At 44.6% G+C, this 24,211-nt stretch overlaps 1 protein-coding gene across 2 annotated transcripts; it reads left to right on the forward strand.

Annotated features, from left to right (window-relative positions):
• Nucleotides 1-6,890: 6,890 nt before the first annotated feature.
• ASPDH (aspartate dehydrogenase domain containing) lies at nucleotides 6,891-22,443 on the forward strand. Of its 2 annotated transcripts, XM_033959843.1 has the most exons (8): nucleotides 6,891-6,995; nucleotides 9,910-10,026; nucleotides 18,576-18,720; nucleotides 19,739-19,823; nucleotides 20,765-20,914; nucleotides 21,183-21,409; nucleotides 21,968-22,125; nucleotides 22,287-22,443. In XM_033959843.1, exons 2-8 carry the CDS (start codon nucleotides 9,972-9,974, stop codon nucleotides 22,322-22,324), a joined length of 858 nt encoding a protein of 285 aa, XP_033815734.1. In that variant the 5' UTR covers nucleotides 6,891-6,995; nucleotides 9,910-9,971; the 3' UTR covers nucleotides 22,325-22,443. The 2 variants fall into 2 exon arrangements, with proteins under 2 accessions (XP_033815734.1, XP_033815735.1); XM_033959844.1 differs by lacking the exons at nucleotides 6,891-6,995; nucleotides 9,910-10,026 and adding an exon at nucleotides 10,682-10,765.
• Nucleotides 22,444-24,211: the final 1,768 nt, after the last annotated feature.

The following is a 24,211-nucleotide window of genomic DNA, read 5'->3' on the forward strand; positions in this document are numbered from 1 at the left end:
GTGTCAGGAGCTGAAAAGCTTGAAGAAGGAAGTCAAGTGACTAGAGGACAAGATACAGGAACTAGAAGGACTTTACACCACGGAGGACCCAATCAGGACAGCTGAAGACTTCATGAGTGAGAGACACATCGAGGAGGAAGTCAGGGAACTCGAGAAAATCATTGAGAAAGCCTACAGAAGGAGGGTGGAAGAGAATGAACTTCAGATGAAAGATGAAATTATACCAACACCAGCATGGAAGGGCGAACAAGTAACAGATGACCTCAAAGAAGACACCCACAGAGGAATACCGCACGAGGGGGAGAAATTGGCTAGTCGATGCCCAGAAGAAGAAGGAGCGAAGCACACCAAGGACATTGACCTGAGACCGAAGCGAAAATTGAAGAAGGGAAAGTCATCGATACTAGTGGGAGACTTGATCCTGAGGCATGTGGACAGCCACATAGCAGGAGGGAGAGAGGATCGACTGGTGACCTGCCTGTCAGGAGCGAGAACCAAGAACATCGTGGACAAAATTGGAAAGATCCTGGAAGAAACGGAAGAGACTGCAATAATGATCCACATTGGGACAAATGATGTCAGCAGGAGAGACTAAAGAACAAGTACGCTGATAGAACAGTTCAAGATTCTGGGAAGGAAGCTGAAGATGAGGACCCAGAAGATAGCGTTCTCAGAGATCCTACCGGTACCGAGGGCAGATGTGAAAAGGCAAGAGGAACTACAATCAATAAATGCGTGGATGAGGAGATGGTGTGAAGAAGAAGGATTCCACTTCGTGAGGAACTGGACAACGTTCTGGGGCAAGAGCAAGCTCTACAGGAGAGATGGACTGCACCTGAGAAGGGCGGGAACTAGACTTCTAGCAAACAACATCAAGAGAGGAATAGAACAGGTTTTAAACTAAGAAGAAGGGGAAAGCCCGACAGTCGACCAAGCGTTGATGATTCGGAAGAAGATATCCCATGAAGATACTAAGGGGAAAAAAGGCTGGGAAGAAATGAGAGACAAATTGCAGGAGTCGACTAACCCAGAAGAATGGGTTAGAAAGATTATAGCAAAAGAGAAGAAACTAAAGACCGAAGCACAGGGAAAGGAAATGAAGGCAACAAAATACCAGGAGCTAAATTGCATCTATACCAATGCAAGGAGCCTAAGAAACAAAATGGGGGAATTAGAAGCCATGGCCAATGCAGAGGATATAGACATCATTGGAGTCTCTGAAACGTGGTGGAATGAAGAAAACAATACGCTGAGAGATTGGAGGAACTGGGACTCTTTTCCCTGGAGAAGAGGAGACTTAAGAGGGGATATGATAGAGACTTACAAGATCATGAAGGGCATAGAGAGAGTAGAGAGGGACAGAGAGAGAGCTAGAAAGAAAGAGAGAGAGAAAGGGAGAGAGACAGAAATAGACAGAGAGAGAAAGAGAGAGATATAAAGAGAGAGAGAGAAAGATTGGAGAAACTGGGTCTTTTTTCCCTGGAGAAGAGGAGACTTAGAGGGGATATGATAGAGACTTACAAGATCATGAAGGGCATAGAGAGAGTAGAGAGGGACAGAAAGAGAGAAAGGGAGACAGAGAAATAGAAAGAAAGAGAGAGAGAAAGGGAGAGAGACAGAAATAGAGAGAGATAGATAGAGAGAGATTGTAGAAACTGGGTCTCTTTTCCCTGGAGAAGAGGAGACTTAGAGGGGATACTTACAAGATCATGAAGGGCATAGAGAGAGTAGAGAGGTACAGATTCTTCAAACTTTCAAAAAATAAAAGAACAAGAGGGCATTCAGAAAAGTTGAAAGGGGACAGATTCAAAATGAATGCTAGGAAGTTCTTCTTTACCCAACATGTGGTAGACAACTGGAATGCGCTTCCAGAGGATGTAATAGGGCAGAGTACGGTACTGGGGTTTAAGAAAGGATTGGACAATTTCCTGCTGGAAAAGGGGATAGAAGGGTATAGATAGAGGATTACTGCACAGGTCCTGGACCTGTTGGGCCACCGCGTGAGCGGGCTGCTGGGCACGATGGACCCCCAGGTCTGACCCAACAGAGGCATTGCTTATGTTCTTATGTATGTTCTTATCTTGTTTGCTATTTTGGCTGTTGCTGCCCATTGGGCAGAAGATTTCAGTGTATTATCTACAGCAGGGGTGCCCACACTTTTTTGGCTTGCGAGCTACTTTTAAACTGACCAAGTCAAAATGATCTACCAACAATAAAATTTAAAAAAACACAAAACACACTGTACGCAGAGAAAATGTTAATTATCATTTATATTCGGGGGGGGGTGGGTTCAAAGAGGCCAAGGCAGATGACTTTAAAATATGCAAAGTCACCTCAGTAACAACTATACAAAAGTAGACAAATATACCCCCTTGCTTTTTACTAAACCACGATAGCGGTTTTTAGTGCAGGGAGCTGTGCTGAATGCCCTGCACTGCTCTCGACGCTCATAGGCTCCCTGCACTAAAATGTGCTACTGCGGTTTAGTAAAAGGGGGCCATAGGGCAAAATATAGGCAGCAGATATAAATTCTCAAAACAAACCCATTTTGATCACTAAACTGAAAATAAAATCATTTTTCCTAACTTTGTTGTCTGGTGATTTCATGAGTCTCTGGCTGCACTTTCTTCTTTTGACTGTGCATCCAATATTTCTTCCCTTCTTTCTGCCTCCTGCATACTTCCTCTCCTCCAGATCTCATTCCATTCCCCAACCAACAATTCTGTCCTTCCATGAGTCCAACTTTTTCTTCCTCTCTCCCTGTCCCCTCACCTTCTCTTTCTTTCTGTCTCCCTGCCCCCCCCCCTTTCTTTCTTTCTCCCTGTCCTGTCTCCCTGTCTTTCTGTCTGTCCTTTCTTTTTCCCCAAGCCATCGCCGGGGCCATCATCTGGGAACAGGTCCCCAAGCTGCCGAGTTCTCCCTGTTCCCCGATGCCACAACAGGCCAGCAGCGACTGCAGAAACATCAGGCCAGCCAGCCTTCCCCCTGACGTCAATTGTGACATCAGAGAGGAAGTTTCGGACCAGCCAATCACTGCCTGGCTGCCCAGAACTTGCTCTCCGATGTCTGAATTGATGTCGGGGGGGGGGGGGGGTTGGGGGGGAAAGGCTGGTGTGTCTGGTGCTTCTGCAGTCGCTGCTGGCCTGTTACAGCATCAAGGAAGCAGGGTGAATGCAAAGGCAACACGAGACTATTGCAGAGCCCAGGATCGATTTGCGTTGCTTTTGCGATCTACTGGTCGATCATGATCGATCTTTTGGGCACCCCGGGTCTACACTCTTGATCTTTTTCTTGGGTGCCGACTACTAAGGTGAATTCTAGCATCTGGTAACTATGATTTGGGTTATTCTTCCTAATGTGCATCACTTTGCATTTGTCCACATTAAATTTCACCTGCCATTTGGACACCCAGTCTTCCATTTTCCTAAGGTCTGCCTGCAATTTTTCACAATTCGCATGCATTTTAACAACTTTGAACAGTTTAGTGTCATCTGCAAATGTAATCACCTCACTGTCGTTCCAATTTCCAGATCGTTTATAAATAAGTTAAATAGCATCGGTCCCAGTACAGATCCCTGTGGCACTCCACTGTTTACTCTCCTCCATTGAGAAAAATTACCATTTAACCCTACCCTCTGTTTTCTATCCAATATCCAATTCCTAATCCACAACTGAACTTTGACACCTATCCCATGACTCTAATTTTCTCAGGAGCCTCTCATGAGGAACTTTGTCAAAAGCTTTCTGAAAATCTAGATACACTACATCAGGGGTGCCCAATACGTCGATCGCGATCGACCAGTAGCTCAGGAAGGCAACGTGAGTTGATCGCGGAGCCCATCCCGGGCTCCGTGATAGACTCGTGTTGCCGTCCTGATCTACCGGGCCGATCAGCCTTCCTCTGTGTTCTCCCTAGGGCCTTTTAGCTGGGCGGTCCGCCCAGCTGTCATCTGCTGCTGCCGCCGCCGCTGCTGAACATAAAAAAAAACCCGGCTTGGAGATTTCAGCCTGTAGCGAACTTATGCTCTGGGCTTCTCTTCTCTTCCCTCCGAAACCGGAAGTTATGTCCGGGGGGGGGGGGGGTGGAGAAGGGAAGCCGGCACGCACATGTTGAGAGCCCTGAAGCAAGCGTTCGCTACGGGCTAAGGCGGGAAACAGGTTAGTGAAGCATTTGCTCTTCTTGCTGCCGGGACCTGCCTACTTTCAGTTTCCGTGAAGTCAGGACCCGGCAGCATTTCCCCAATAGGTTCATCGCGATCTTGAGCCGATCAGCCTTCCTCTCCCCGACAGCAGAATTGACGTCGGGGAGAGGAATGCTGGTCGGCCCCGAAGCAGGGAGAGCTTGGGTCGGCGTCGGCTTTGGAGCCTGGTATCCATTGGTGGCGGCTTCCTTAAACTAAACAAAAAGAGAGCCTTTGTTTTGGTGACTACAATTCCCTTCCTCATAGAGACTGATGTTAGTCTCGGGAGAGAAACTAAAAAAAGAGAAATCTAAAGTTTTTGATGTTTTTCTAAATACTGAGTCAATCTGATCTCCAAAATTCAGATATGAGTCCAGAATGTTTTTCTTCAGGCTAAGACAACTTAGATCGATAAGTTATGTTTTAACCCAGAATAGTTTCAGGATAGTTGCACAGGCTCCCCTATTTGGACTTTTGCAACTCTCTATATTCTGGTATCACAGAATGAATTCAAACAATTACAACTGCAATCTTTCAAGTACACCAATTTGAACAGGCCAGCCCATTGCTGCGATAACTCCACTGGTTGCCAGTGAAAAAAAGAACACTGTTCGAGACTGCTTGTATTGTCTACAAGGGACTAATCATCTGATATTAAGGTATCATTCTCCTTCAGCAATTCAAGAACAATACAGTGGCATAAATTGACCTACCATTTGCTCTTCAAATTTGCGGGCAGTGGCAGTGGCTTGGGGGAGGGCAGGGAGACAGAAGGAAAGAAGAGAAACAGAAAAAAAGAAAGGGGGCATGAAGAGAGGAAAAAAAGAAAGGAAGGCAGAGAGAACGAAAGGGCAGGGAGAGAGGAAGAAAAAGTTGGGGGAGGGAATGAGGTCTGGAGGAGAGGAAGCATACAGGCTGAAAGAAGAGAAAAAAGATTGAGTGCAAAGTCAGAAGAAGAAAGTGCAACCAGAGACTCATGAAATCACCAGACAACAAAGGTAGGAAAAATGATTTTATTTTCAATTTAGTGATCAAAATGTGTCTGAATTTATATTAGCTGTCTATATTTTACACTAAGGTCCCCTTTTACTAAACCGCAATAGAGTTTTTTAGCGCAGGGAGCCTATGAGCGTTGAGAGCAGCGCTGGGCATTCAGCGCAGCTCCCTGCGCTCTTAAAACTGCTATCGTGGTTTAGTAAAAAGGGAGGGGGGTATATTTGTCTATTTTTGTATGGTTGTTACTGAGGTGATAGTGCATAGAGTCATCTGCTTTGACCTCTTTGAAAAAACCCCGGAATAGGAATGATAATTAACATTTTCTATGCGTACAGTGTGCGTTGTGTTTTGTTTTTGTTTTTTAATTTTATTGTTGGTAGATCATTTTGACTTGGTCATTTTAAAAGTAGCTCGCAAGCCCAAAAAGTGTGGGCACCCCTGCTCTACATCAACCGGCTCATCTTTATCTACATGTTTAGTCATACCTTCAAAGAAGTCAAGACCTCCCTCGGCTGAACCCATGCTGACTCTCTCCCATTAACCCATGTTTGTCCACGTGTTCTATCTTTTTATTTTTTGATAATAGTTTCCACTATTTTGCTGGGCTCTGAAGTCAGGCTTACTGGTCTGTAATTTCCCAGATCAGCCCTGGAACCCTTTTTAAAAATCAATGATATATCAGCCAACCTCCAATCTTCAGGAACTATGCACAATTTTCATTTTGGTTTTGTGCACAAACAGCTAGGGTTTAGAGGATTGTACATAAGTATTGTGAGTTCCTTCATCCTGAAGGATGGGGGTTGGCTGATAGGCTGAACTATTCCAAGTGTTTGCAGAGAGGGAGTCCTTATTGCACTAGGAAAACTGTGAGAGAAAAATTAATGAGAAGTACCTGGCAAGATCCCAAGGAGTAAAACAGATTTTATGCTGATTATCCCAGGAATAAGCAATGGATTTCCCCAAGTCGAGCTTATGGACTTTTAGGAAATTATCCAAAGCTTTTTTAAACCCTGCTAAGCTAATTGATTTCACCACATTCTCCAGTAATGAATTCCAGAGTTTAATAACACATTGTGTGAAGAAATATTTTCTCTGGTTTGTTTTAAATCTACTACTTAGTAGCTTCATCGTATGCCCTCAGTCCTAGTGTTTTTGGAAAGAGTGAACAAGCCATTCACATCTACCCTTTCCACTCCACTCAGTGTTTTCTAGGCCTCTATCATATCTTCCCTGAAAGTATTTTGGGCAGAAATTTATTTTGTGGATTTGAATTTCACCCTGAGAACTTCTTTGGCTTTTTCTATAGAGTTGAATCTTTAACTCCTCAGCCCTGATATGCTTGAAGCTGATAAATATACACTCCCTACTGTAACTTCTTCTGCATAAGATGCCAGAGCCACAAAAAGCTTTGTCACCCCCACATACTACAAGACTAGAAGCAAACACAGTATTTGTGCATATCCACTCCCAAATGCACAAATCTGAAATACAGGATTAACAAAAGGGAACCAAAACTGTAGTGAGAGGAAATTCACTTTTTCCAGGAGCTCCAGAAAATGAATTTACACTCTGTCTGGATCCATCAAATTGGAAGAACAGAAGGGGAGAGGAGTGTTTGTAGCTTTAATTGCATGAGCCTGGCCCACTTTTCACTAATGATCAACTACAGCAAGTCAAAGGTCTGAGCTGAGCCCCACACCGCTCCGCAGACACATCCTACCTGTCACCCTTAGACTGCAGATCCAGAGCAGGTACACGCTAACACGACCTTGTTTCTACAGCAGGAACATATGAACACGACTGGATTTCCAACCGCAGGTACATTTAACATGGTTAAGCTTTGTAAATGTTTGTTTCTCTTGCGGCAGGGTATTAGGGGATATGACCCTGAATTTCTGCACCGTAATCTGGTACTTTTTCCCCAAGGGCCAGAAAGACCTGAGGCTGCTGCTCCCAGACCCTTGGCCCCGAAACGCAGGCCCTCTCATCCTACATTTTTACAGGCCTGATTTCTCTCATCCTTAATGTGACCTTTTATTTTTTCCATCAAAACGGGACATCTATTAATTTTCAGTCCCGCCCTCAATCCCGCCCTAGCCCTGCTCCCAATTTCTTCCTTTAATTTTTCATGTGCACACAATATCTTATTAATTCATAATGGTAAACAAAATAAAAAAAAAAAACACAAAGCACACTGTACGCAGAGATGTCAAGGCAGATAACTTTAAAATATGCAGTGCCACAACAGTAACTATAGAAAAATAGACAAATATAGTGCAAAATATAGACAGCAGATATAAATTCTCAAAACTGACACATTTTGATCACTAAATTGAAAATAAAATCATTTCTCCTACCTTTGTTGTCTGGTGATTTCATGAGTCTCTGGTTGTACTTTCTTCTGACTGTGCATCCAATATTTCTCTTTCTTTCTTCTCCCTCATTTCTTTCACAATCCAGCCCCATCCCCATTGGGTCCAGGTCTCTCTCTCTTTTCCCTCTGTTACCCTCCCCAGATCCAGTGTCAGTTCTCCTTTGTACCAAATACCACCTTTGTTCCAGGTCTCCCTCTCTCTCCCTCCTCTGTTATGATCTTCCATCTCTCTGTTCTTCCTCAGGGTCTCTCCTACTCTCTCTGCACCTCATAGAAACATAGAAACACAGAACATGACGGCAGAAAAGGGCCACGGCCCATCTAGTCTGCCCTCACTAATGACCCACCCCCTAACTACCTCCATGAAGAGATCCCACATGTCAATCCCATCTTTTCTTAAAATCTGGCACGCTGCTTGCCTCAATTACCTGCTGTGGAAGATTATTCCAGCAATCAACCACCCTTTTGGTGAAGAAATATTTTCTGGTGTCGCCATGAAATTTCCCACCCCTGATTTTCAACGGATGCCCTCTTGTTGCCGTGGGTCCTTTAAGAAAAAAGAGATCCTCTTCCACCTCGATACGGCCTGTGACATATTTGAACGTCCTGATCATGTCTCCACTCTATCTGCGTTCCTCGAGTGAGTACAGCTGCAGCTTACCCAGTCGTTCCTCATACAGGAGATCCTTGAGTCCTGAGACCATCCTGTTGGCCATTCGCTGAACCGACTCAACTCTCCGCACATCTTTTTGATAATGCGGCCTCCAGAATTGTGCACAGTATTCCAGATGGGGTCTCACCATGGATCTGTACAATGGCATTATGACCTCGGGCTTATGGCTGACGAAACTTCTACGGATACAGCCCATGATTTGTCTAGCCCTGGATGAAGCTTTCTCCACTTGATTGGCAGTCTTCATGTCTTCGCTAATGATCACCCCCAAGTCACGTTCTGCTACAGTCCTTGCTAGGATCTCACCATTTAAGATGTAAGTCCTGCATGGATTTTTGCCACCAAGGTACATGACCTTGCATTTTTTGCCATTGAAACTTAGTTGCCAAGTCTTTGACCAATGCTCCAGCAGGAGTAGGTCCTGCGTCATACTGTCGGGCATTGAGCTTTTGTCGGGCACTGTGCTTTCATCTGTTGTACGGTTGCCTACCATGTTGCATAGTTTGGCGTCATCGGCGAATAATGTAATTTTACCTCGAAGCCCCTCAGCCAAGTCTCTTATGAAGATGTTAAATAGGATCGGGCCCAAGACCGAGCCCTGCGGCACTCCGCTGATCACCTCTGTCGTATCGGAGAGGGTACCGTTTACTACTACCCTCTGAAGTCTACCTCTAAGGCAGTCCCTAACCCATGCAGCTAATGTTTCACCCAGTCCCATCGAACCTATCTTGCTCAATAACCTACGGTGTGGGATGCTATCAAACGCTTTGCTGAAGTCCAAGTACACGACATCCAGGGACTCCCCTATATCCAGCTTTCTTGTTACCCAGTCAAAGAAGCTGATCAGATTTGATTGGCAGGACCTTCCTTTTGTAAAACCATGTTGATGGGGATCTCGTAGATATTCCTCGTCAGGATCGTATCCAATTGGCGTTTGATTAGTGTTTCCATAAGTTTACTCACTATCGATGTGAGAATCACCGGTCTATAATTCTCAGCCTCTGTCCTGCATCAGTTTTTGTGGATTGGAATGACGTTAGCCATTTTCCAATCCAATGGGACTCTTCCTGTAGTTAGGGAAAAATTGAAGAGCGCGGATACAGTTTCGCCAGGGCGTCACTCAACTCCCTGAGCACCCTGGGGTGTAGTTTGTCCGGTCCCATAGCTTTGTTCACCTTGAGTCTTGATAGCTCCTCATAGACACTGCTGGGCGTAAACTCGAAATTTCGAAACGGGTCTTCCGAGTTTTCCCTCGTCTGTAAAAGTGCCCTTTCATGCGCTTTTACAGGCAAAACTCCCCTTTCGTGCAATTTATCAGGCAAATTTCCCCTTTCGTGCGTTTTTACAAGCAAATTTCCCCCCACTATCTTACTCAACAGCACTGTAAAGCTCAATGCTAGATGTTACTGAAACGGTCTAATGAACACTTAGAAAAAGACAAAGCCTGAATCAATTGAATTATTTCTTCAGAGCTGTGAGCTTAAATTCCCTCCAAAGATGAACAGAATCCAAGATATAATATTCTTCATGGGCACTTATTACTTTGTTTATACTTTTGGAAATTATCTACCATGTTAATGTCTTCGAAAAATGTTCTGTGAAAATGGTAGTGCATACAAAGCAGAGTTTTACTTGACTACTCCAAGAGCTAAGAATGAAACTTTCACTTTTGTATCTCCCTACAGGTCCCTCCTGGTGATTCTGCTTCAATCGCTCTCCAGAATTCATCTCCTCTCTAGGGTTGAAAATGTCCAAAGAACATGAAGTGCGGAGAGTCGGGATTGTGGGATATGGTCATTTAGGTAAGCGCGTCAATCCCTGAGAGCAGGGAATGAATCCCACTTCTGGCAAAGGAAGATGGTTAACCTCTGTCTCTCTCACTCACTCTGGATATTGCCAGACCTCAGTCCCTGCCCACAGTTTCCGTCACCAGAGGCAGCCACAAACTTTTGCACTGTTCCCTCTAAGCTGAGCAGGAGTCCTCCACCCACAGTCTCACCAATAGAGGGTGCTGTTTTACTGTCACATTTTTCAATTGTGAGGGACATGCAAGTTCTGCAGGACTCCAGGGAACATACCTGTCCTTAGCGACTGAAAATATTCCACCCCCTAGTGGTAGCAATGCAGCTGGAGGACACCTGCTCAGCTTAGAGGGAACACCGAGTCCTTGTACTCGTACATTTAAAAGTTTCTATAGACTGCCATAGATCTGAGGCTTTTAGAACTGTAGCTGCCTCTACGTACAGATTACCCAGCGCTTCATTGTCATCCTGTTGGCTCTACCACTTCTCTGTGTTTATCCAATCCTTTTTTTTTGGCATTCAGTCACCATATTTTTGTTCACCATTTCAGCTGGCAGGGCTTTTCATGAAACCAAATATCAGATCCCTTTTACTTCTACCCTGAGCATCCGAGATCAACCAAAATGGCATCTCCCACCTCATCCAGTAGTCAACCATTGGAAGCCTTCTTATCTTTAACTCTGCTTTCTACAAAGCCAACCTCAACATTCTCTTCCCAGAACTAAGGTTTTCAACCAAGGTTAGTGATGTTACAACAAGAAAAATACATTCAGTCTCCCTTTGCTCATTGACGTTTGGGTATTAACCATGGTCCATTCTCACAGGGCACCCTCAACCTTCCTGAAAGTCTGAATCTGTTACATCACAGATGCTTATAATTACAGCCGACACTTTATGTGCATTTACACCAGAGCATTCTCAGAAGCACAAAGAATTCATCTCGCTGCTGCCGGGAACTGAACAGTTGTTTCAGGCAACTGTGTTTCTCCTAGGACAAGCAGGATGAGTCAGCCACATATGGGTGTTGTCCCAACAGCTCCCAATTTGAGGATAAGCTCTCCAATAGCTCAGAGAGATTTTTTTTTTTTCTCTGAGCACGTGCAGTGCCCGGGCCCCACTGGGCATGCCCGAGCACTACCCATTTCCCCCTGCTTCTCCCTAATCCTCAGTCTTTAGTCTCCGCCCGTTCCCATCAGTCGGATTTTCTACAGCTCTCCATTTCTACCATCAAGACTTTTTCTACTTACCATCTTGAAGTAGCCAGAAACATCAAAGAAATGTCCGGGATGCAGAAAAAGGATGAGTACACTGGATCCTCATGATTTGTGCATCCGCAGCCTGGGTCCAGCGCACAAGGACCAGGGTTACATAAGAACATAAGCAGTGCCTCCGCCGGGTCAGGCCACAGGTCCATCCTGCCCAGCAGTCCGCTCCCACGGCGGCCCAAACAGGTCACGACCTGTCTAAATCACCAGAAGGGGCCCCCATGCCGCCTTGGTTTCCCTTCCTAGCCCTCCGGTCTTGCACATGCACGACCTGGGTTTCTATACTTATTTTCTGGTTAGCTTTCTCAATATCCCATGATCCCTTTATCCTTCAGGAATCCGTCCAGTCTCTGTTTGAATCCTTGTACCGTACTCTGCCTGATCACTTCCTCCGGTAGCGCATTCCAAGTGTCCACGACCCTTTGGGTGAAGAAAAACTTTCTTGCATTCGTTTTGAACCTATCTCCCTTCAGTTTCTCCGAATGCCCCCTCGTACCTGTTGTCCCCTTCAGCCTGAAGAATCTGTCCCTATCCACCCTCTCTATGCCCCTCATGATTTTGAAGGTCTCTATCATATCACCCCTGAGCCTCCTCTTTTCCAGAGAGAAGAGCCCCAGCCTATCCAACCTCTCGGCGTATGGGCAGTGTTCCAGCCCTTTTACCAGTTTCGTTGCTCTCCTTTGGACTCTCTCAAGTATCGCCATGTCCTTCTTGAGGTGCGGCGACCAATACTGAACGCAGTATTCCAGATGTGGATGCACCATCGCTCGATACAATGGCATGATGACTTCCCGCGTCCTGGTTGTTATGCCCCTCTTTATGATGCCCAGCATCCTGTTGGCTTTTTTCGAGGCTGCTTGCACTGTGCCCGCCTGTCTCCATGTGCACGCAAGCTAAGGAAGAGGGCACTGAGAGAATTCATGAAGAGAAGTGAGGCCCGAGAATCTTCCTCCAACAGCCATCTTCATCGGAATGCAGCAGCGGGGGATCCACAAAATACAGCGGTAAGGAGCCTCCAGGATGCCCTGGCTCAGCTAATCCCCCCGCCTACACTTGGCCTGGCAGAGAAATCTCTCCTGGAGTCCCTGCATGCTGCCGCGTAAAGCCAGCCCCTGCAGGCAGCAGATCAGGGTTTTCGCCCTTCAGACTGAGAAATCTCTCTCGGAGTCCCTGCATGCTGCCGCGTACAGCCAGCCCCTGCAGGCAGCCGATCGGGGTTCCCCCTCCAGCCCCAAAGGTAAGTCCTATCTGCTTGCTTTTGGGAAAAAACTTATAATCTTTTGCAGCCCCGAGGACTCTGCCCCGCCCTCCTCCCAATCTAAACATAAGGAGAAAGAAACTCCCATGCTTCTTTCCCGCTGGGGGACCTGCAGACCTCTCCCACCGGCAGGATACATGCTGCTCCAGAGTTCAGCTTGTACATGGCAGTGGGTGTCCCTCCTCCCTGCCTCAGCAACCAGCCATGATGGAAATCGCTGGCAACCAATTGCAGCACAGACTGTCCCTTCCTCCCTAGCAACAGGGGCAGTCCCGGGGAACTCTTCACAGAGTGTGGGTGCTGATGTCATCAGTGATACAGCATGGCAGACCACGCCTCCCCAAAGGTGGGGGTTTGAAACTCCTCAGCTTCAACAGAGTGCTTTCCATAGGCCACAGCCAGCTGGAGGGATACTGCTACTATTTTATTAGTTCTTTAGCGCCGAAAAGCATATGTAGCGCTGTACAGTTTAATATACAATAGACATTAAAGAAGGAGAAGCCCACACACTCCTCCTCCTCTGCCTCCAGGCACAGCGGGAAACGCGGCCAGGAGCACTGGCACAGATGAAGGGGTACATCCTACCCCCTCTCTGCAGGCTCACCCCCTCCTCTCAAGAGGACAGAGAATGTCGACGGGGGACATGGAGCCACCCAACCAGTCAAGTGGAGCAGCACATGAACCTGCGAACCACCAGGATTGGACCAGCAGCAGCAGTTAATCCTCCTGCTGACCCAGCTCCTCTCAGTGGGCAACACTCCCCCAGTGTCCCCCTTTAAAGAAAGCCACGCACAACAGCATGGCGCATTCCAGCGGCATGCCATGCAACCAAGCAACGGAGGAACAAGCAGCAAACCAGCCTTCAGCCACGCCCCGAATCACCACCCACAAAAAAAAAAACAACAAACCAACAAATGAGGACTTTCCCCAAGTTCCTCCAGAAACTCACAGCCCTTCTCAAGATCCACGTGGGTGGACCTCCAGTACCCAAGACAGATTACTACAATGCCTGGACTACTTCAGGCAGGTGGTGGCGATTCCAGTCCACAAGAACCTCCTGAACTGTAGAGATAAGATTTGGCAGACTCCCTCCTCAGGGCAACCAACATCAAGGAGACTGGAAGCGAAGTACCAGATCTTTCCAGCACGGGGGTTCGACAACCCGCAACTGCCACACAACGACATCGCAGTAGCCTCAGCGCTCAAGAGAAACAGGACAAGCCTCACAACTGTTCGTCTCCTATGACCAAAACAGACCAGAACTGCCGGTCACCAAACGCACATTCTTGCGCTGGATACCCCAGTTCATGTCCTTCACCTATAGAAGAGCGCAGCGTGAACCGCTGGTGGGAGTTCACGCCCACCAGCGCAGAGCCGTACCCACCACTTCGGCTCATCTACACCACACACCAATAGAGGACATCTGTGATGCAGCCACTTGGTCCTCCACGCACACCTTTCACCAAGCACTACTGCCTCGACATAGCATTCCATGCCCCGAATGCATTCGGCCGAACAGTCTTGCAAGTGGCCCTTCCCTCCCAGGAGGGACAGCAACCACTAACACAGCCTTGACAAACACTGATCAAGTAGGGTGTTATAGATATTGATTAAGTAGGTCTTCCAGTACTACCTGTCTAGACTGAATTTTGAATATGCAAGTACGAATTATCACATGCAACTACAAATTGTCTCTGTTGACCAGCTGGTTTCTCACTGTTCATTGATTGTTATTGACCAGTTTTACTGTTCTGTGAGGTTTATTGCCCAGTTAACACAGCACTTTATCAAAAACCTTGTTTACACATCTTAACCTGCTTCGCCTGATTACCCTGCCTGGCTTGGCCTCCACAGCCAGGCGAGGGATGCACAGAGCGCTAGGGCGCAGGTCCAATCGGTACATCCCTCGGCTAGGGAGTCACCCATATGTGGCTGACTCATCCTGCTTGTCCTAGGAGAAAGTGTAGTTATTTACCTGTAACGTAAGTTCTCTGTGGACAGCAGGATAGTCAGCAACACAACCCACCCGCCTCCCTGTACGACCGACCCGGCCACAGCAAGGAACATCCTGAGGATTAGGGGTAGCAGGGGGAAATGGGTAGTGCTCGGGCATGCCCAGTTGGGCCCGGGCACTGCACGTGCTCAGAGAAAAAAAAAAAAAAAGCTCTCTGAGCTATTGGAGAGCTTATCCGCAAAATGAGAGCAGTTGGGACAATACCCATATGTGGCTGACTATCCTGCTGTCCACGGAGAACCTACATTACAGGTAAGTAACTACACTTTCATTATCAGCTTCTCATCTCTGGGGGTCCTTTCTGGTTATCAGTGCCATTGTGTTTGTCTCCATCCTCATTTGGAAGAGCATTCCAGGCATCCACCGTCTTCTCTGTGAAAAAATGCTTCCTGAATCTGCCCCTTTGGTTGTCACAAATGTGTTGTGAGGTCAGGGCTCTGTCTTGGGGCTTCTCGCTCTGTACTTGTTCCCTTGGTGCTCTCATGGTTTTCAGTACTAAACGCTTGTGTATAAAGCATTACAATCAGGTCACCCAGATTATTTAGGAAAATTATTAGTTCCTTACAAACCTTCTCGTAGTCTACGTTCCTCGACTGCTCATCAAGTGGCTTTGCCGGCTGTTCATTTGGCATCTACGTAAAAGTCTGCTTTTTTTTTTTTTTGCAATGGTTCCTTGCCTGTGGAATTCTCTCCCAGTTATGATTTGTTCCGAGTTATCCTATGTAAAATTCAGGTCAATGGTTAAAATGCATCTTTTTGGTTTAGCATTTTTATGAGAAGATTGGTGAATTGGGATCCTGTTTCTTGGCAACTATTTAAACAAGATTTAAATAAAATTATTTTTATTCTAGATTATTTAGATTTAATTGATTTTAATTAATTTTACTTTTTGGTTTGTCTTTTCTTTGCTTTCCTATTTTTTATGGCGTCCTTTTTGCTTCTTGTTTTTATATTTATTTACTTAAAAATTTATATACCGCATACAACTGTTCAGTTTCCATATCACATACATAAAATTTTGTTTCCCTATTATTATCACATATAACAAACCGTGCTGTTGATAAACCGAAGTGCAGTTAAAACTTTATTTTAATCTTTATTGATTTTCAAAACTTATAAAAAGTGCAACAATTATACATTCAACAATATCAAATAACAGCACTTATATTCTTGCAAACAACTGAAACAAATTACCCTATCCCCTCCCCCCCCCCCCCCCACCTGGATGTATGTAGAATCTAAGGTTTCTTGACTAAACTATCATACTGAGTCTATAGCGATAATAATCATTTCTCCAGCTGGGTAAACCCCTGCGGAGTCCCACAGGGTTCCCCCCCATCCCCCACTCTGTTCAACATTTACCTAGCCTCATTGGCGAATCTACTGCAAAAATTAAAAACCAAATTCTACATCTATGCCGATGACATCACCATAGTCCTTCCCCTAAGAAGCCTGATTCCTGAGAGGAAGAATCATCTAGCATCAACTTTAAAGCAAATTGAATCATGGATGACAGAGTTCAAACTGAAACTCAACTCTGAAAAAACTAAATTCTTCCTGGCGAGCCCAAATGACAAAATCAAAGATACTTCAATTTCCCTGAACGGTCAGAACTTCCCTATTGTCGATTCCATAAAAATTCAGGGAGTGACGCTGGACCGTTATCTCACTCTAGATATTCACACAGAGTTACTGATCAAAAAAGGCTTCTCGACACTATGGAAACTAAGAGCCATCAGAAAGTACTTTGACGCAGCATCATTCCGCTTAATGGTGCAATCCTCCATTTTAAGCCTGCTCAACTATTGTAACATCATTTATCTGGGGTCTCTCAAGAAAACCATTCAAAGACTCCGAATCATACAAAATTCAGATTTTCGGTATTAAAAAATGGGATCACATAACCCTCTACTACCATAAACTTCATTGGCTGCCCCTAGAAGCAAGAGTGTTGTTCAAATTTGCCTGCCTTTGTTTCAAATCTATTCTTGGTTTGGCCCCCCCCTATACCTGGTCTCCCATTATAAATTGGATTGTTCCACCAGGCCTACACGCAGAATACATATGTTTAGCCACCCCATAATAAAAACCTGCCGATACAAAAGGTTCCTTGACAGAACTCTTGCCTTCCAAGCAAGTCAACAGAACGGCTGGCTAGGCAACATCATCAAGCACTCCTCATCCTATCTTAACTTCAGAAAACTAGTTAAAACCAACCTGTTTAACTGATTTGTAACCAAGAACTCTTAAAGCCTTCCCCCGGTATTCTACTTACATGTACTCGATTTCCCTATATTGCGATTTTTACTCTGTCTTTCTCCCTCCTTACAAATATTCATGTATTCAAAGACTTCATGTTATTTTCTTCGCTGACTGTCCAGCTCTTCTTATTGTAAACCGCCTCAAACTACCATGGCTTTGGCGGTATATAAAAAATAAAATTATTATTCATTATTAAATCTAGGAACTAAGGGCTCCTTTTCCGAAGGTGTGCTAGCGGTTTTATCACACGCACTGGATTAGCGCGCGCTATAGCTGAAAATCTACTACCTGCTCAAAAGGAGGCAGTAGCGGCTAGCGCACGCTATTCCGCGCATTAAAGCCCTAGCGCACCTTCGTAATTGGAGCCCTAATGATTTAATCATTCTGCTGCTTGACAAATGCTTCCAATAGACTCCAAATCTCTTTAAACCTCTTACTATTTCCAGATTGTTCTGCTATCATCCTTTCATATCTATAGTATAAACAAAGTGTTTCCCACCAGAAAGAAAAATTCAACCTATCCCGATTTTTCCAATTTCTAGTTATTAATTGCATGGCCTGATTTTGCCCCAAATTGACTTCCAGAAATTGAGCATCAACGGACAATAAAATAAAAGATGACCCTGTGTCCCTACTTGAAGTTGACAGTGCCAGCATCTATTAGGCTTGGAATTATCCAATTTTTGTAAACGAACAGGGGTCCAAAATGTTCTATATAACAAAAAGAACCAAGCTTGTCTCATAGATGCTGATTCTGTACATTTTATTCTCCAAGTCCAAATCCGTGGCCATTGAGTAGCAGAAATATTCTGCTTTATTTCTATACTCCAAATGTCTCTTAAGCTTGCTTTAGGTTTTTTTCCCCAAATATTCAGATATTAATTTATACCACTTATACCACTTGGCGGCTTGATGCCCTTAAAAATCTGTCTGGAAACACAGACCAGGCAGACTATACTGACTTTTTTAAATTACACCAGTCAGGGAACCCCTTCTGAATGGCCTGTTTCAACTGCAACCATTTATAACCTTGAGATTTGGATATATCGAATGATTGTTGTAACTGTAATAAAGATTCCATTTTTCCATTGAAAATTACATCATCTAGATTACGTAAGCCTGCTTGTAGCCACTGTTTCCAGAGGATTTTAGACTCGCCGATTTGTATCTTGGAGTATAGGGACTGACATTTAGTTTGCTGTATCAGAATAGAAGTTAAAGAGTCAATAAATTGTAACGTGATCCTTGTTGAATGAAAAATAATATTGTCCTTGTATATTCTAGGAAGCTTGATACTCAAAATATGGCTACGATGAAGTGGGCGGAAATACAATAGCACAATATCTATAAATATATCTTACTGAGCGGTCTAAATAACCAATATACCTTCAATAATAAATAATCCACTCTAGCAGAGAAGTTTAAAGTCTACATTCGGCATTAGGTAGCCGATTTAATCAATTTTGTTTCAGGAAAAAGGCCTCAGAGTAGGAAGCGCTACGCAAGTCGTATCACCGACTAATGCTGTCAGTGTAGTCAAAATTAGTGTTTATGCTCCATCATTCAATCGTTGGCCAAAAAACCTGAATGTTAATTAGTTCTTTTAATAATCCAATAAATTTTTCTCTCTCTTTTTCTTCTATTGACTTTTTGTTTTTAAATTTTTCATAGCCTTCATTTAAAATTTCATTTCGAATTTCAAATAATTTATAGACTCATTCTAACACTGCAAATTATGTTTCTACTCCAGGACAATATCTTGTCCAGAGGATTCTCAAAGAAGGGTCTTTGCACCACTTGGAATTAGCATTTGTCTGGAATCGACATCTGGAGAAGATGGAAGGGACCGTACCAGAGCACCTTCAGCTGCAAGATCTTTCTGAGTTTGACAAGAGGTAAATATATTTCAATTGTTCCCCTTAACTTTACAATCTCATAACTAGCAGAGTTATGTATAACCATGAGCTGCTCAAGACCCAGGTCCCCATATTTCTACAGGAATATTCTACACATTCACAAAACACCATTTCCATAATCCCTTCGTCAAAGTTCAAGGATTTATGTTTTAATGAATATCCCAATTCCAGTTTAGGATCCTCAGATCCTGATACATTCACAGGATTCCTTGGCAAGTCCAAAGAGATGAGTTTCTCTCCCCCAGTTCTAGTAGGGTATGCTTGAGTGATGGCACCTTTCCACAATACCATTGATGAGAGCCCAATATATGACATTCCCAGGTTTCCTTGGTGAGTCCATAGAATTGAGTTTCTCCATATGCATCCTAGTTCTAGTATGGTATTCCTGAGTGATATTACCTTTTTACAATACCATCGATAAGAGCCCAATACATGACATTTCCAGTATTCTTTGGTAAGTCCAAAGAGTTGAGTTTCTCTAGCCCAGTTCTAGTAGGGCATCCCTGAGTGATGGCACCTTTCCATAACACCACTGAAGATATCCTAAGACATTAGTGTCTCAGTGGGTGTTCTTGCGTTAGCAGAGTATACTGAAGGATACCCAAGTACATTCAATATATGTCCATCAAGAGAATATGTCAACCAACCTACAGACAACACTTGTTCTGTGAATGATAATGTTCAAGAAATATGTATGAATTGAGTCTCCAAATATCCCAAACCAACAATGAAATCATTTACTAAGTATGATATTAGAAAAACCACATAAACAAGTTTTCAAATAATGAGAAAAGGCAGATTGAGTGTCATCATTCTTGCCTCCAGATCTATCTAACTCCATCCAAATTTCCATGTGTCCTTTTTCCTGTGTCTTCTCTCTCATTGCCTCCTTCTCAGCAACTTCCTCATGTTCCATTTCTCCACTGTCACGTCATCTGGTTTTCTATTTATTTCTGCCCCTTCTTCCTTCTCATGCTCGCTCTTTCTGTGTGTGCAGACAGGCCGACCTCGTGGTGGAGGTAGCCCATCCATCCATCATAAGGGACCATGGTACAGCCTTCCTTTCCTCAGCCAACTTTATGGTAAGGCATTGCATTTCTCTTTCTGTCCAGGGCAGTTTGTGACACTCATGTGCCCATCTGCCTAATCTCTGCCTAGGGAACTACAGGTTACACCAGCTAGTAGGGGTCTTTGAGAACTGGCATACCCATGCGCCATTCTTTCATATTTACATTTATAAATAAATAATTAGGTTTTTAAAATTTATTTGCCAGCCTAATTGACTATCCTGCGTCTAATACCTCATAGGGTTTAGGTAACAAAAGTATTCATTTATTTATGCCCTGTATTGTGAGTGTTAGATGGGATGAACAACTCATACAATGATTCTCTATTCTCTGTGTACACACTCTTCTAGAGAGGTTGGTATATGTTTAATCACAGCATATCATATTCTATGAAATTGTCTTGTGGGGCAGACTGCATAGACCATGCAGGCCTTTATCTGCCGTCATCTAGGTAGGCAATGTCATCCATGATGACAGCAGATAAAGACCTGAACAGTCCGTCCTGTTGGCCCAATCGTTACACGCATTATAAATTCATGATTAAATTGTCTTTTTTCTTTGATATTTCTGGATCATGGGCTGTAAAGTCCTCCCGGCACAGCACTCAGGTTCCAACTACTTGAGTTGCTGTTTAAGCCATCTTGTCGTTTGCAGGATACAGACTGTAAAGTCTGCCCAGCACCATTAACTTTCTAATTAGAGATCCTCTGTGCTCATTCCACACTTATGTGAATTTCGTCTCCACCACCTCCCTTGGGAGGGCATTTCAGGCATCCACCACCCTCTCCGTGAAGAAGAATTTCCAATAATTCCGCAACCTCAATTTTACCCCTCTAGTTTTACCATTTTCCCTTCTCCGGAAAAGATTTGGTTCTATATTAATACACATCATACAGCTCCTGATTTTTACTCTAGTCTTCTTGGGTAGATGATATTTTTTCTTTACTTGTCTGCAGGTGGGATCTCCCACAGCCTTAGCTGACCACCCTACAGAGAAGAAGCTTCGTGAAGCCTCAAGTCAGTCTGGGAAGACACTCTACATCCCAAGTGGAGCTCTGTGGGGAGGTGAAGATATTCAGAAGATGGCTGACAGGGGAACTTTAAAAGTGAGACCAGTGAAGATTGGGAGAGGGGGAAGGAGACCACAGGCATCTTCCTTCTCCAAGAGGTTTGGGGTGGGGGCTATGAGGTATGCAGGAGCACCTAGTTTGATCACTGAAAGTGGGTGGAGGATTCATGAGGAATAGACAGGTAACAAAATGTATCATAAGAAAGAATAAGTGAATAAACTTATGTGCATGGTGTACTGGGGGGGGGGGTGTTTCATAGGGACAACACGCTCTGTTATGAAGCTCTGAGCTGACTCTCTTCCAGGCATTGAAGATCACCATGACAAAACATCCTGACAGCTTTAAACTGGAGGGGGCCTTGGTGGAGCGCAACGAAGCGGCCAGAACCAAGCGCCTGATTCTTTACGAGGGGGCGGTGCGTAGGCTCTGTCCTCTGGCCCCTAACAATGTGAACACGATGGCAGCAGCAAGCATGGCAGCTCACACACTGGGATTTGATGGTGTGGTGGGGGTCCTCATAGCCGACCCCAGGTGAGGCTCGGCGTCAGCTCCAGAAATTCAACTCAAGTCTCAGCAAAAGGCAGAGAGAGAAAAACTTGAAGCACTTTCTCTAGCACTTGAAGCAGATTTTCATATAGAAATATTAATTTTCTTGAAAGATCCAAATACCCCTCCTGAGGAAAATAGACCAACTTGTCATATGCAATTTGTGACTATGGAGCATCCTAGCCTAGGGTCACCGTAAGCCCATCATAGAAACAGAGAAAATGACCCAGATAAAGACCAAAGTCCATCCACACTGACTACTAATCTCTACGATCCCTTCCTCTACCTCAGAGATCCTCTCTGCTTCTCCCATAGTTCCTTCAATTCAGATACACTCCTTGAGGCTGTTCCACCTATGTACTACCCTTTCTGTAAAGAAATATTTTCAGAAATTACCCCTCAGTTTATCTGCTTTCACTGTCATTCTGCGCCCCCTCTTTCAAGAGCTTTCTTTCCATTTATACCACAGAGATATGTAAATGATTTATCGCCCCTCTTCAGGTTTTTCTGCAGCTCATACTGGTTTCATCTTTTTTATTTCAGCCTCCCTGATTGGCATCTTGTTGATATTGAGGTAACAGGGCCGACCAATGAGCAGAGTGGAAACACATTCACTGTGAAAACGAGCCGTCAAAATCCTGCCAGACCCAACTCTGTCACCGGCACCGCAACCTTTGATTCCTTCTGGAGCAGTCTTCTCAGTAGGTGTCTCATATGGTCAAGAGAAGACCAAGCCTAGGTCAGGAAAGAGGCATTTTTTAGTGGGTTAGCATTTCGGCAGGGTCATATTCATACCTGAGACTTTTCTCTCCCTCATTCTTCCAGCCATACTCTTTTTTTTCCTTTGTGTTTCTCTTCGCAGTGTGCTCTGGCCACGGAGGGCGTGTGTACCTCTGTTAACGTGACTCCGAGTCCTGGAGCAGAAGACAGCTGATGCTGTGGATTTACTCAGACCTGCACAGAGAAACGTGACTGCCTCATGTCAGGATTTTGTAGACTTCAATCCTGTCTCCCCTCAGCCCTCTCTTTTCCAAGCTGAAGAGCCCTAACCTTTTTAGTCTTTTCTCATACGAGAGGAGTTCCTTCCCCTTTACCATCTTGGTCGCTCTTCTTTGAACCTTTTCTAACGCCACTATGTCTAACCCAGAATTGAACGCAATACTCCAGGTGAGGTCACACCATGGAGCGTTACAGAGACATTATAACATTGGTAATCATTAAAAGAATATTGGAAAGTAGCCAATATAATGCCAATTTTTAAAAACAGTTCTGGGGTAATCCAGGAAACTACTAACTAGTAAACCTGATGCCAAAGATGAGCAAAATGATAGTCATTATAAAAAACAAAGTTACTGAGTACATGGTAATGAGACAGATGCAACATGGATTCAGCCAAGGGAAGGCTTGCATCACCAATTTGCTTCTTTTGTTTTTGGGAATGCATGAATAAAGATGCAGATAAAAAGGTTCATAGTCATTCGCGCGTGAGTCACCAGCACGCCGACAATCGAGTGCATACAATCCGGCACAAGACACCAGCGTGCCGCAGGAAAACTTACTTTTAAAGAGCTCCAAAGCGGGATGTGAGTGGGGAACACCCCCACTTTACTTCATAGTGTTCGCTCTGCCGTTGGGGGGGGGGGGGGTTGGGGGAGTTGGAACCCTCCATTATAGAGAAAACAGAACTTTTTCCAATTTTTTTGGGAAAAGTTCCGTTTTCTCTATAATGTGGGGGGTTGCACCCCCCACACCCTCCCCCAACAGCAGCGCGAACAGTATGAAGCAAAGTGGAGGGTTCCCCCCCACACCAGTCAGAGCTCTTTAAAAGTAAGTTTTCCCGCGGCACGCTGGTATCTTGCGCCGAACTGTCTGCACTCGATTGTCAGCACGCTGGTGTCTCACGTGCTTTTGTCCCGTCACAGATAAAAATGAGTTAGTTGATTGCAGAGGGGCATTTTTGATATGATGTCCAATTTGGACTTTTGGTGGAACATGTGCAAAAATGAACATGACCACTTTTGAAACAGAAAAACATCTAGATTTTTGTTTCGAAAATGGCCTTTTCTCAGACGTGCTTATCCTCAGTGCATCTGTCCTTTTGAACCATTTAAAATAAAACACGTTCATAAGAAAAATGCCAAAAACAAGCAGTTTTAGTAGCCTGGCCACCCAGACATCCCAGCAAAGCAGTGAACTTCATTTAAGTGTATGGGGAGCCCTCCAAAATCTATCAGAATCAACTGTACGCCACACCAATAGCCCTTATGCCTGCAGGTGTCACCTATATGTAGGTACAGTGGGATTTGGGTGGGTTTTGGAAAGATCACATAATCCACCATAAGTGTAATAGACTGAGATATTAGCCTCCTACTACAACTATTTATCATTTCTATAGCGCTGCAAGGTGTACGCAGCGCTGTACATTTAACATACAATAGACGGTCCCTGCTCAGAAGAGCTTATTGAGTCCCCAACTCTATGATTGAGTGCAGCGTCCACTAGGCTACTGCAGGAACCTGCTTGCTGATCTGCTAGGACTGGCCACATCTGAAACTATTGTACAAGCAGGTATGTACTGTTTCAGTCACATCTTTCAGGGGTGAAAGTAGGTCGGTGACCACTGGGGGAATGTGTTGTGTTGGGGGGGGGGTCATGCCTTCATCCCTCCAGTGGTTGTCTGGTCAGTTTGGGCACTTTTTGGCACTTATTCATTGCTAAAACAGGTCTAGCTTTGGCACTTATTCATTGCTAAAACAGGTCTAGCTCTAAACGTTCAACTTGTGCCCT

Source organism: Geotrypetes seraphini, chromosome 10 (genome assembly GCF_902459505.1).
Source record: "Geotrypetes seraphini chromosome 10, aGeoSer1.1, whole genome shotgun sequence".
Taxonomy (NCBI): domain Eukaryota; kingdom Metazoa; phylum Chordata; class Amphibia; order Gymnophiona; family Dermophiidae; genus Geotrypetes; species Geotrypetes seraphini.